The sequence below is a fragment of the Austrofundulus limnaeus genome, unplaced genomic scaffold (genome assembly GCF_001266775.1).
Source record: "Austrofundulus limnaeus strain Quisiro unplaced genomic scaffold, Austrofundulus_limnaeus-1.0 Scaffold483, whole genome shotgun sequence".
NCBI classification, from domain to species: domain Eukaryota; kingdom Metazoa; phylum Chordata; class Actinopteri; order Cyprinodontiformes; family Rivulidae; genus Austrofundulus; species Austrofundulus limnaeus.
The window spans coordinates 182,581-196,565 of NW_013952885.1; the positions used below are offsets into that span (position 1 = coordinate 182,581).

Sequence of the window (13,985 nt, forward strand, 5' to 3'; positions counted from 1 at the left end):
CTGACAGCAGATTTATGTGGTTTGACTTGAGGCAATAAGGAAAAATTATGGGAACTTTGAAATAAAATTTAGGACATTTACTTATAATATCTTGTACTTTATAAATCATAAGAGCACTATATACAGTATCACTGTGTGTTGTATGCTCAGGTAGAATGGTCCTCTTTGTCCATGCATCGATTAAAGCATTGGTACTATATACTTATGTATAAGGCTGTATTGGGTCTGCTCCCATCCTACCTCATCTATATAAATCACAAACAAACTGGAGGTTATGTACTTTGCTCCCATGACAACTACTTATTATTTTAACCTTAAGTCCGGATGGAAAAAGATCATTTCAGTTTGCTACACCATCCCTCTGGAATCAATGTCAATTTAGTTAAAAAAATGAAGGCACTGGTTTCATTAAATGTATTTAAGGATATTTTAAAAGTTTTAGAGAAACAGACATCACAATTTAAGTGTTTTAACTATTATATTCTTAGCATGCACAGATGCACCATTATCRTTACTCTCATTAGGAGTTCTTTACATCTGATGTAAATAAATATTATTTGGTCTACACTATTTTAAGGTTGCTTTTTTATTGCAACAGCCATTTCATTTTGAGGAATAATTGAGTAACATTCAAATCAACTGAGTACCATCCAGTTCTAAGTCACAGCCCCTATGTTAATTTTTGTTCTGTTAATGCAATTATGGAACAGATGAACAATATCCGAGTTTCGGGCAAATAATAGATAAGATGGATATTGCATGGAACACTGAAATTCGACTTTATATTTTTTATTCGTGGTTGCATTGTGGTGTATGCTGTAGGGGGTTTAAGAAATTTGTATTTACCAAACAATTGCGAAGAAGAACTACAAAAATCATGTGGTTTTGATTTGATGATATAAAAGTTGAAAGAATTATTAAGTATTGTAGTACTTTATTCTACGCCCCAAAAAATATTGTTTGGTTCATATATTTCATAAACTTAACTTGGTGCTGTGAAGGTCTGCAATCTGAGATTCATACATGCAAGCTGCATGTTTGATACGATATATTAATTAAACCTAATTAAATATCAGTCTTCAAATTTAACATACATATAGTTAAGTTTAATTCTTTTTTAAGACTTTTTTGTAAATGAAAAACATGATTATACAAGTTTAACCATTGTGACAGTCTCAGATTTCAAAAGTGAAAAATTTGAGCAACATCACATTAAAGCTCATCAATATTTTAGATAGGCTGTGGGATCATAGAAGCATACAAATTGACAACAAATCTCCAGAACCATGCAAGATCTCTCACTTACCACCCGTTTAGATTATTGTTCCAGTTGGAAAGAAGTGGAAGGGAAAACAATAGTACCCATTAAGTAACATGGGGGGAGAAAATATTCTAAAAGCATCTGTACAGGCCGTGAYAGTACATGTTCATAAAACACTAGACAAAAAAAAGACCTACTACTACTACTGACAGCTCAGTGCAGAAGCAGCCAACTCTTTTAAAGGTGAGATGAGACCCCGTTAAACAAATGTGCTTCTATAAAAGGTCATCTTTGCATTCATTTAATATAGGGCTAATATGCAACCATATYTTCATTTTGTTATACCTGTCAAGAGCAGAGAGGCAAGTCCTTTATTAGTCAGGTAGTAAAAAAAAAAAAAAAAGAATTGAAATTTAATCACATAGCCACTCAGGAAAAGGGTTCCTTTATAGGCCAAAAAATATTTAACGCAAAAAAAAAAAAAAAAAAATTAAGCAAAAAAAAACAAACTTTCATGCCATATTTTCAATRGAAACAATGGTGCCTTCTTTTTTATTAAGTTCAAGTGCCATTACTCAACAACAACAAAAGAAGTTTTCTTACCATCAATAATGTCGTCTGGCCTCTTGCGTTTTTCATACACAACGATGATCACAACAAGAATAATAATTTCTGCGAGGACACCCAGAAAAGGCCAAAGCGGTGCAAGATGGCTGCGCACTCGTAGTATGGTTGTCTGAGCGTTGTTTCCAATCGTGTTGGTGGCATTGCATTGGTATGTTCCAGGATCTGTGTTTATATCCAAGTTTAGTATGTTAAGCTCTGTGTAGTTGTCCCTGTCCATGATGAAGAACCGTCCAGTGGAGTTGTCAATGTCCTGAAACACAGGAGACAATTTCTTCAATTAAGCAACGGCAAAAAACAAACAAACAAAAAAAAAAAACACAACAAAAAACTACATCTTTCAAATGCCTCTTCATGTCTGTTTCTGTATTGGACATTTTATCTTTTCATATTTATATTTTTATGTGAACAGCGCCAAGAGTKTTCTTTCTAGTATACCGTATAAGATGTTCCATCCACTTTTCGCCACTTCCAGGTTGGATGTGGGTAACCGACGGACTTGCAGTAAAGCGTCGCATTTTCCCCTTCGTTTTTATTTTCACTTCGCTTGTGACCAGTGATGTCAGGTTTTGCTAGAAAAGAAAAGCAGATGACTCAATGTTAACTGTCCAAGCAGATGTCAGACAGGCCAAGGAAAGTATACATTTTTGGAGTTGAACTGTACCAGTGGCAGTTTGTTGATATTAAGTCTTACTGAGCCCCTCCTTAAAATGCAGTGATTTTTGTTTTAGTATTTTTCTTGTGAACCTGGTTTTATATTTGTTGTGCTGAAAACACAACTCAACAACAAAAAAATATATATTTACATGGAGAAGCAGCTGATTGAGCTTTCAAAATGGCACCATATGCCTCCTGTGAGACCTCAAATTCCTGTCAGATTGAAGAGGAGACAAAACATAGGGTGGAAGAGGAAGTTAAACTATTTCCTTCCTTGATTACCACTGGCTATGTAAGGTCCCTGATGATGAGAATGTAGTGCTGACAAAGGAAAGAGTGAAAATCTTGGGAATGTAGCATCGTACTTTACACAAAGACATGACAGCCTCTCTGCCTGTTTCAGACTCACACCTGCCCTTTTGGCCTTATTTTTAAGCACATATACTGCACAAAACTTCATATTTTAAGCACATATTCTGCACAAARCGTTACCATCAGGTACAAGGTCTGGGCTGAAAACAAGTAAAAATAACAGCTAAACAAATTTCGGCAAAGCCTGGAGAACTATTGATCAAAACCACTTTAAAGGATTACAAGAAGGTCTGGGTGCTTGAGAGCAAAGTATTAAAAAAGTAGGAGCAGTTCAAAACTTTTGCTCAGTTCTGTATTTTGAGCTATATGTGCATATTTTATATAAACTGTACTTTGAACACCTACTTTTTAAAAAAAAATAATAAGTTGGTGAAATTTGCAACTATTTTCTAAATTAAGTGTTTTGATGTTAAAAATTTTCAAATTATGATAATAACTTTTCTGCTTTGCTTTTAAGGTCAGAAATATTTGTTTTATATTTACATTATATCAGCTGAGTGTCTCCACTTTCATTGAAACAAGGCAGACATTTTTGAATCTGAAGGGTTTTTTTTTCAGGAGTGTATAATGTACATTTCCTAATCAACTCCTGCTTTGGGCATACCACTGAATGGAATTACAAAAAAATACATATCAGTACAAATCATAATAAGCTGGGGGGGGGGGGGGGCAGAGGGTGTCAGTATGATATGAAAGACCCCAGATGTTCCCATTCAAAGTATTTTCCTCCATTGAAATTCAAAGCAAAAGAATATTGTGCTAAATGACTCCTGAGTAACGAATAACCTGATGTTAGAAAGCACAGCAGAGATTATAGAATTAATAAAATTCAAACACATCAAAAAGCAAAGAAAAAGTCATACTGAGCCATCAAATGAACAGTTTTCCTGACACGTTTTCTGTTTAGTTTCACGCAGCACTATATATATATGTGTATGTTTTTTGCTTTTACACTAATCCTCAGCATCACCATAATCAAGTGTGAGCAGTTTTCAGCTGCACATGGATAACAGAGCAGGCGGGCTCGGCGCTCTTCGGTGAGATCATTCCACTCTAATTATGGCGTGCACATGCTCCCTGAGCAGAGGGAGTGGCAAAGCTCATTTGGGCCTTATCCCGACTGTAGTCTGTCAGTGAGTGACAGCACACAGACAGCTATCTGAGTGGTGCTAAAACAGGCAGAAATCTCCATTTCACACTCCTGACTCTAATTATTAATCTTTGTGCCATGCAGGGGTGAAGTGACGTGAATGTGAGAGGAAACGAGGTCCAGTCTACCCGAGAATGGAATGACATCAGATTTTAAATAGCTGCTAACATTTATTTTGATTTGCATAAAAATGAATTATCTTGTGCATTAATGTTTTTAAGGAGCAATAAAATTGACAGCTAAAACCTATAAAATTTGATAGATATGAATTATCAAATGTGTATCTAGTAAGCTTTGTATTGTAGACAATAAAACCCACAGAGATGGCTGAGATCGTATTCAGAACCATAATCCTACAACATCACAGAAGCCTCCATCTGTTGCCTATGAGCTGAGTCCTGCAAGGATGAGTGTGCCAAGGACACTGTAGGCGAGGGATCTCAGTGAACTGCTGCCAGAAGCGCTCTGCAAAGCTGGCTTGCTTAACAGTGGGCCCGCTACCTGGGTCAAAAATGATCTCCAAACAATTCTCAATTATTACAAAATTTCAAATCTTTTTAGAGATCCCGAACATGTGYCTTCTCATCAGATCAAAACCCTAGCACTTGAATATTTCTTTTAATTGTGAATGTTTTAGTGAAAATCCTTCAGTGGCTGTTCAGTTACTGAATTTTCCCCTCAAGGGGGTGGGGGNGGGGGGGGGGAACAGACAGCAAGCCTCAAGAGTCAACCTTCCTGCAGCCTTGTGATGGCTTGGACACTACGGTTTGCATGGCGACTAGTGTCGTCATCTCACAACCCGGTGAAATAAAAACGCACATGGTTGTCACCCGTGTTACGCAATCAGGCCCTGCTTCAAGGCCAGTCGTGAAGTAAGAGGCAGAGGGGGGAGAGCAGTGTGCACCATGGCCATGCCACAGCTAACAGGCTTAAACACATGCAAGAGGGTTTGCCTTTCTTTTTTCACAGATGATTCCTTATTATTTAAGCTGAGAACTTTAGGGTCAGCTGGAGTGAAACTCAACACATTGTGAACCCATCATTAGTTTTTGTGCTCTACTGACTGCCCAAAAAATGCTACAACTTCAGCAATAATTCTTTGAAATAAAACATGTTTATACAACTTGAATACATTACTTTTGTTTTCAGCTACAGCTGATTTTTTTTAAGAATCAATGAGACATATGACTCCCCTCTAACCCCTCCTACTGCAGTGTATGTCATTTTAAAAATAGTACACACGATTTATACTCAACGACCCTTTAAGCACATTATCGCTATAGCCCAAGGGTGTCCAATCCTGGCCCTCGAGGGCCGCTACCTTGCATGTTTTACTTGTTTGCATGCTCCAACACACCTGATTCAGTAATTGAATTACCTCTTCAAGTTCTGCAGAAGCCTGTTAATCACCCATTCATTCAAATCAAGTGTGCTGGAGTGTGCTGGAGCAGAGAAGCCTCTAAAACATGCAGGATAGTGGTCCTCGAGGACCAGGATTGGACACCACCTGCTAGTTATTCTGTTATGGCCTGTAGCACCAAACATGACAGATCATTTTATTAAGTATCAAGGAATGGTACTGATTATTTCCTGTCCAAAAATGTATTAAAACAAAACAGTTTGTCTTGTTTAGCTGAGTGATACTCTTTTTAACCAGACGTGTTGTTTTAAAACCTGCTGCTTACTCTGGTTGTTCTTAAGCCTCCTGCTATCCTTGGGTCAAAATAATAATATTAATGCATTAGTCTTATGGTGCTTTTCGATACCCTAAAAAATGCTTTACAGTTTCATGCACCATTCATTCACACACACTGATGATAGTAAGCTACAATGTAGACACAGCTGCCCTGGGGCAGACTGATAAAATGATCCCCCAGGCCTCGGTTTAAGGCAGGAAGGTTAATTAAATGGATCTTCTTCTAGTTGTTAAAGAATTACACAATATACAGAATGTAAGCAACACCTGGTAGTAAAGAGATTCGCTGCTTTAAGCAATGTGTGCAACTCTATATTCAACTGGCGACATGCGCGTGACTTCCATCTGTCTTAGTTTTTTATATAGATATATATAAAAATATATTTTAAATTAACTTTAAATTTATTATTCAATGCAACTAAATAAACAAATTTAAAAGGTATAATATAATAATACTTGTTATTTTACATAATGCATCGTCTTCCCTTCCATTATTGAGTAAATAATCCTTTCCCCCACCCACCAATGTCTGGCCCCTGAACTGTTGGCTTTGAGTAACTGTGACCACACCCCCCCCCCCCCCCCCCCCCCCGGAGCAATTTACCATATTTATTCGTGTATAATACGATCTCATGTATAATACGACCCCTCCTTTTTTGAGCTTAAAAAGCATTAAAAATTTCATCCTCAAACCACCTCCAATTTCATACAGATTTCAAGATTTTTCAGCCTTTGCAGCCTTTATACATATCAATAAAATTATCATTGGACTGTTCATTTTATTTTAACAACATATGTAAAAGTCAGAGACTTCACATGAGATTCGGGCCATCTTGTGGGGGAAAAGCAGATTGCTTCCTACACGCGAGCGCCCCCTCTGGTGGGGAAACATTTTTTCAGGGATACAAACTTTTTCAGAACACCGGTAGATGGCAGCCATTACAGACGAACATGTGTTTGTTGTTGTTCCAGAAGCAGCCCGGTCACACGCTAATGTCATTAGTTTGTTATCATTACTAAGGTGCAGGACTACTTTTTTCCCCCTTTTTTCACATCATGTCGCCTGCCTGGATCTGTTATTATCTCGCTCTGAAGCACGGAGTAGTGTCAGAGGTAAGCTCGTTTCAACTGCTTTTTACGACGCGGTCTCATTTCCGGACTTATGCATTTTGTGAATGAAGTTGATATTTCAGTTAAAATACAAAAGTAAAAATATTTATCCGAGTATAGTACTACCTCCCRACTTTATGGATGATTTTATGGATTTCATTTTACGTATTATACTTGAATAAATACGGTAGTTGAATAGCCCWGCTTTAGCTTGTAGTGTCTTGTATCCACCATCTCTGTATGGGCCTATTATTGTTGTTAGTTGAGAGCATTACATTTCCTTGTAGACCTTCTGATTTGCATGTTTTGGAGACCATGCGCAATGCCTGTCCATTTTACTAAATTGTCGTCTCAGTAAAGCCAAAAGTGACAACAGCCCTGGGAAATCTCCCTGTCATCACCCCTGCACTGGATGGATTCATCTCTGTCAACAATGACTCCTCACACAGCTTCAGGTGGTCATTTCTTCTCTGACATTTCCATCTCTCGTGTATTGAAATAAATATAAGAAAAAGGCTTTTCTCTGTATTTCAATTCACCAGGACAAATTCCAATTCCCAGACACTTTTTGATCCAAGTGTTTGTGTCACTCAGGTGGTAGAAGAGGTACAGGCATCACATCACGGAGGGAAACTTACCTTTCACCTCAGTTGTTGCATTTGCATTTGGTGCTTTGTCAAAAGTGTAAACACACAAATATTCCCCAGAATCATCTGCCCGTGGTTTGGGAATTCTGGAAAAAGCAAAAGATAAAATTGCAAAATTTGAAACTATTCTGTAGTTTTTCATTTACCTGTCACTTACTCTGCAAGTAGTCCTGTAAGTGAAGACATCTAATTATAAATTTCTCAGGCAAGTAATTAGTTTTGACTAAAGCAGTGAAAGCCTGAAGGACATACAAGGCCACGAGAGGGAAAAAAAATCTTGGCACTTTTTTATTATAAAACAGCAGCCCTAGATTTTCCAGGGAAGGCTGCTAAAGGCATTTTAACTAAAATGATCAGTGTTTCACTGATGTACTGTGACAAGTAAGTGACCAGTTGGTCTTAACTCATGGTTAGGCAGAATGTGTGTTATGTCCATGGAGGTGACAATAGCTTTTTGGTAACAGCCCCAAATTAATGACATGACGTTTTTATAATGGACAGGTAGGGAGAGATGAAGATTTGGGGTTTTGATGTGCTGAATAATTTTAGTGAAGATCACATTTTGAAAGCTAAATTTAACTTATCCGTAAACAGTAAAGTACAAAAGATTTGTTTCCATGATGAATCAGAACAAAATTCTTGTGCAATAAGGACTGTACAGATTTGTTAGTTGTTGTTTCTAAAAGCTGTTGAAACAAAAGGGAAAAAAAGACAAGACATTGAATCCTTTTAATAGAACAGGAAATTCCTGCTACACTGCAGTGTACACCCTGTGTCCCACTTACAACAAAGTACCTACCATCAGTCAGCCAAGCAGAAAAACAAACCTGAGTTGCCATGCATGCAGCTGTGTGCAGCCTCCCCATTTCTAACTCAGAGCTAATCAGCAAACCGTAAAGCCTTCATTCATGCAAGTTCTTGAACCCCAGGAATGACTTGAGACCYCACTAGGACAAATGTACCATTACAAAAATACCTCTGCAGTGTCTTAACGCCATGACATTTTTATATGTGGGAAGTTTACTTGAGATGTAGATGATTTTCTGTGTTTTTTGGTCACCTGTATACTGTGGTCCTCTGCTCTGTTCGCGTGTTAGGGATCTCTTGTCCGTTCTTCATCCAGAAACTTTCCTTGTGTGGTGTGTGGGAAGCTGTTAGGTTACACTGCAGGATGACTGGTTTGATRGATGTGTCCATTGACAGGACGATCTCATCGGAAGCACTTATCTTTGGTTCTGGAAGACAGAGATAGTCAAACCTTATCCCAGAACTACAACTCAAATCTGCTTTAATTCTCCCTCCAATGGTGTACTGTGGTCGCCGCAGGCTGTGTGCTGTTTTTAAATGATCCGTGTAGGAGGGAGTATAAGAAGTGGAGTTCACACAACAAATAAACTAAAAAGCATAAAAAAGTAGAGCCAACGGATTGTCATTTATCTTAAAGAGAYGAAATGCAGTGATTGAGTTAATCCTTCACTAGGCAAATGTGAGTTTGAGTGTGCAGTTTTGACAGATATGAATTAGAAGATATCTGCAATATAGTTAATGTGTTTTTTAAACTCACTCTAAATTGTCTCAGAAAGCCATCAGTGTAGAGATCATTTCTAACCCACTGTGTATATACTTGGGTAAACCACTAACTAACAGAGCAAACTTCATTTTAGAAAACTAACTGAATCCTACACTCATAGCAATAATAAATGTTATTGACTGGTATTATGCATAGATTAAGTGTTAGAGCTTCACACTTATTGATTTAACTATTTCTAGCATTTACCCACAATATCTCCAACTATGCTGATTTCTTCACAGACGCATACATTACAGTTTTTTAATGTGAACAAAAAACTGGACATAAGTGGGATTTTAGCATGATGTTTTTTTTAGAATAATGTAAATATTTTAACACCTACAAGTTCACTTGTGTCCAGAATCACTCGAGTTAACACATAGGCTAGCTAAAACTATGAAAATAAGAGAAACACCTAAAAATTATGGAGCTGAACGCCCTCCTGGAGTTTAACAAAGCAATGTGTGTGAATTTATTGGCTTTATAGACTTGTGTGTTTTAAGGCTAAATAAAACTAAAGCAGTGAGGATCACTGTGCCTCAACCAAAGCTCACCTGCTGTGGTTTACAGTGGAGGTGTTGTAGATGGATACGTCAACATTTTTTTTAGCTGATTGTGCATACAGAGTTCTACAAATGAAGCCCCTGGCTGACAACCAATAACAGACCATTGAGATTTAACATCACAGCCTCTTGAGAAGCTCACCGTCTGCACTGGTTATGAAACCTTGTGGGGTCCATCTTTAAAGGACAATAAGAGAAGCAGAGGGTGTCATCTTAGAGCAAGGTGCCCTTTGCTCTGCCTAGAGTAGTGAGCAGGAGGCCTCCTGCACACAGCCCCTCCCCCTCCTTCAGGGCGGGCCAACCATGGCAACAACGAAGCCCCAGAGGGGAGGAGCAGAGAAGGAGGCGCATCATAATCCTACTACTGACTGCTGCTGCTGCTGCTGAGCTGCTAGCAAAGCAAAAGGGAACAAGTAGAAGGCCAAGGGCAACTGCTGAGACTGACAGTTGACTTCTCTTAGCATTCACGGCGCCTTGTTCCCGTACATCCGGATGCTAAATACCTAAAGGGATATTGTTCCCATCCCCCATCATGACCCTCGCTCCCTTACAAAGCAGAGCTACGTGTACTATTAATAGTATCTTTGAGACACGCGTATGCACACGACATGGGGTATATAAATTAACATTTAGCAAACATGGCACAGTTGTCCACTGGCAATTTAAACAGAAGGTTGTTTGTAGGGCGGCTCGTTGTAGTGTAGAATGTGGCAACTTTTGATCTACTTAATCAAAATGTAATTAAATATAATGAAACTCATTGAAGMTGACCTTTGAGCTAATGGGTCATTTTGACTGATTGTCAAGTATAGTTGGATCTGATCTTGTTTTGACAGAATAAGTAATATGCAACAGAAATATAATGTTACACATTTTAGTATTACAGATTTACGTCTATAAAAAGTGACAGGGCAGGGGGTTTTTTGTACAGAGAATCTAGATCTAGCTACATTTTGTACCTTCTGAAATCTGAAAAATAAGTGTATAATCTACACACTAACACTGGGTGAGATTAATGCGGAAAAGTGTACATATCAAAAGTTGGTTGTAACAAACAGCAATCATGCTGTTAGAGATAAATATTTTGTTTGTTTCAATATGAAAACTTACCCACACCAGAGTCACTTATATAAGCTACTAGCTGCAGTTTTGGGTTGAAGTAGCAGCGGAACATTTTGAGAAACATGCTTGCTTTCTTGCTAAGAATCAAATGTCATCAACAGAACTATTTTTGTTATGTAATATAAGGAACCACCGCCAGCAACCAAGCTTTAAAGCTCTGCATAAAGACTAACAGGAGTACAGCTAGCCTAGCTTCAGATTACTGTTGCTGGAAAATAATTTAACTTCTTTTGGGGCTTTATACAACAAATATAACCATTTCATAATCTATGTAAATGAATGCACTTTAGAGAAGATTTATTTTAAATAGTGCAGTAGCAGAGCCGAAGCAGGCTAGCTGTTTTTGACTAATGCAAAGCAGATTGGCTGCTAGCTACAACACAGTCACAATGAAGTTCTATTTGCAGTGTATATGTATCCCAACATATTTAAATGCTTATGTTTTAGAATGAAACAGCATTTTTATCCCCTTACCCACTTATTTTTATTCATAATTTTTTGGGACTTTGAGTACTTTTTTTTTTTAAATGCATATTTGTGCTTTTCTACAGGTATGATCCATGCGTGCATTTTTTTTTCAACTTCAACACAAGAATTGCACTTACTTGAAAATCAAAAGGCCAACTTGACAGGAAAATACATTGTCAGATAAATCGAATATACTTATGTTTTGATTTTTGAGTAATTCACATTCACAAGCAAAAGTGAGGAGGAACAGAGGGCCAAAACAAGACAATTAGACTTCATAGTGTTTTCCAAACTGCAAAGGGCTATACAAATATAGCCTGTAATATACATGGAATAATTAATTTATTGCATGTATATTTATAGAACATTGATTTTTCAGTAATGACAAAATATATTTTATGATTGTCTTGATTTAAAGTAAAAGTAATATATAAAGTGTCTATTGAGCTATCTGTGAAAATTGCATTAGTCCAACACTTTATACAGTTAATCTCTCACATATGGCTAATTTTGTCAGCCCAATCAGATGAGCTAGCAAAGACCAGACTCCTTTAAACTTCTCAAAGCTTCACTGTGACTAACAACATTCCACATCTCCCTGTGCTCCAGTGGGCAGAGCAGTGAAGCATGCACAGACTGGGAAAGTCCAGTTCAAATTCGGTTTGTCTGAATGTTTGTGTGCGAATCGAGCTAAAGGTTAAAGGATATAATGTCATTACTGATTCACAGTCACACACTCAATGGCTGAGAAGGCACAAGGTTACCAAAAAAAAAATTGCACAGGCAGTTCCCAGAGAGACAGTTGGTTGTGTAAAAGGGGGAAAATTCATCTGAACAAGAAAGGAAACACTCCAGGGGGCACCATGTGGTCTTATCCTTTATTGGATTACCACACATAAATTTGAAAGCAGTAAATGTTTGCTTTTATCAGGGAAGAGTTGACATCAGGAATCACAGTTTTACACCTGAACGGATCCCTCCTTGTGTCTTCTTAAAGTCCCATTTATACTGTGCCTAGGGTGACAAAGCTAAAACAAAAGCACAATTACTTCAAAGCACCACTAGGTTTCTTTCTTTCTTTCTTTCTTTCTTTCTTTCTTTCTTTCTTTCTTTCTTTCTTTCTTTCTTTCTTTCTTTCTTTCTTTCTTTCTTTCTTTCTNTTCTTTCTTTCTTTCTTTCTTTCTTTCTTTCTTTCTTTCTTTCTTTCTTTCTTTCTTTCTTTCTTTCTTTCTTTCTTTCTTTCTTTCTTTCTTTGCATTTAGCTGTCAGGCAGGGCTTTGAAGTAAATAAAACAATTGATGCAACAAAAAAGACACATGATGATAAGGAGGTATCACAAAGAAATCTGGGAATAGCAAACAGGATGAAATTAAGATACAGGGGGAAAAAGATCATGATTAGAATATTGCAAAAGGACACATGAGAGAGCATAAACACAGATTTAGTTTGGAAGGAAAGAGAAATGTTGATAGACTGGGTAAAGTTCCTGGGTTTGTGGTCATTTTACGAGTTCAGGGGATTTTAGGAGAGACAGGGAATTCACCTCATTCTCTAGAACATAATTATAAAATGTAACTATATTCAACATAATACTGAAAACAAACCACAAAAGTCAACCACTGGCAAGATTTAGACAATAATTTTACTTATTTTGTCTTTATTATGAAATGATGTTTTAAATCTATTTTGTCAAGGAGTGGGAGTGTGGCTGGCCAGTGGTTGCTGGGTAGGGTCTCTAAAGATTCTAAAGGGTTGACAAGGGCTTTTTCTAGTTTGTTCACCATCTAGGTATTGCAGCACATAGACCACTCACTCTGTAGCACTGAAATGGTGGCCTGGGCTCGGATCCAGGTCATGGCTGGGTTTTGTCGGAGGTCATTGCGCCTTGGGTCGTTGCTTGCCCGGCACTCATAGGTCCCAGAGTCCTCCAGAGTAAGGCGAGTGATGCCGAGCACACTGACCTCATTGGTGCCGGAGGCCGTGTTGATGAATACCCGACGCTTGCGGGCTCCGTCCCACAGCTGCTTGAAGGAGTCGGCTCGGTTGACCTCAGCGTACCACCACTGGATCTCTGGAATGGGGTTACCGACCACCTCGCAGTACAGCTCAAAGGTGTCCCCAGTAAGCTTAGTCTCAGACAGTGGCGACTTCACAAACCCAGCTGGAGAGGAGAAGTGTATCGAGATGGCAGGGAAGGAAAGGGTAGAAGAAGGTTAGAGCAGTAGAAAGGCATGAAAAAAGCCAAGGGGTAGAGAAGGAAATTAAATAGTGTCAAAGAACATACAGAGAAGAGAAGATGATTAAGGGCAAATCATAAAAAAGCAAGCCCTTAAATCATTATTAGGGGGCAAAGTAATAAATGTCTACGTTTAATATGTTCAAAGTAAAGTTTCCCCTTACCCACTTAAAGCAAAATGGCACACAAACACCATCAAATACACCATCTGTAGCAACTACTGAAGGTATCTTGTGGATTTTTTTTTCCTTAACTTTCTTGTCCTTTTCTCTGTTCCCTGTAATCTTATTAAAATGAGCAAACGACTCCACTTTGACAACATTTGGAGTAAGAGCATTATATTTAATTGAACAATTAAATTATTTGCTCAGAAGTAACAATTTTAACATTAATGAAGATAAAATAAAATTTTTCTCCTGAGCAAAGCTGTAAAAGGTTGTCATCTAAACAAAAAATATAGGTTTGATAGTTGCCCATATAATGACCCCATATATATATATATATATATA

General features: G+C 37.8%; 1 protein-coding gene across 3 annotated transcripts in view; it reads right to left on the minus strand.

Moving 5' to 3' along the window:
- The window catches only part of nptnb (neuroplastin b), a 46,897-nt gene that overhangs the window by 5,583 nt on the left and 27,329 nt on the right, over positions 1 to 13,985 (minus strand). For 2 of the 3 annotated variants that reach the window (XM_014025539.1, XM_014025538.1), the window contains exons 2-6: positions 13,054 to 13,401; positions 8,578 to 8,752; positions 7,509 to 7,603; positions 2,324 to 2,457; positions 1,865 to 2,138 (exon numbers count right to left, since the gene is read on the minus strand). In XM_014025539.1, coding sequence (XP_013880993.1) covers positions 1,865 to 2,138; positions 2,324 to 2,457; positions 7,509 to 7,603; positions 8,578 to 8,752; positions 13,054 to 13,401 — 1,026 coding nt within the window. The remainder of the gene's footprint in view (positions 1 to 1,864; positions 2,139 to 2,323; positions 2,458 to 7,508; positions 7,604 to 8,577; positions 8,753 to 13,053; positions 13,402 to 13,985) is intronic. The other variant, XM_014025541.1, reaches the window with a different exon arrangement.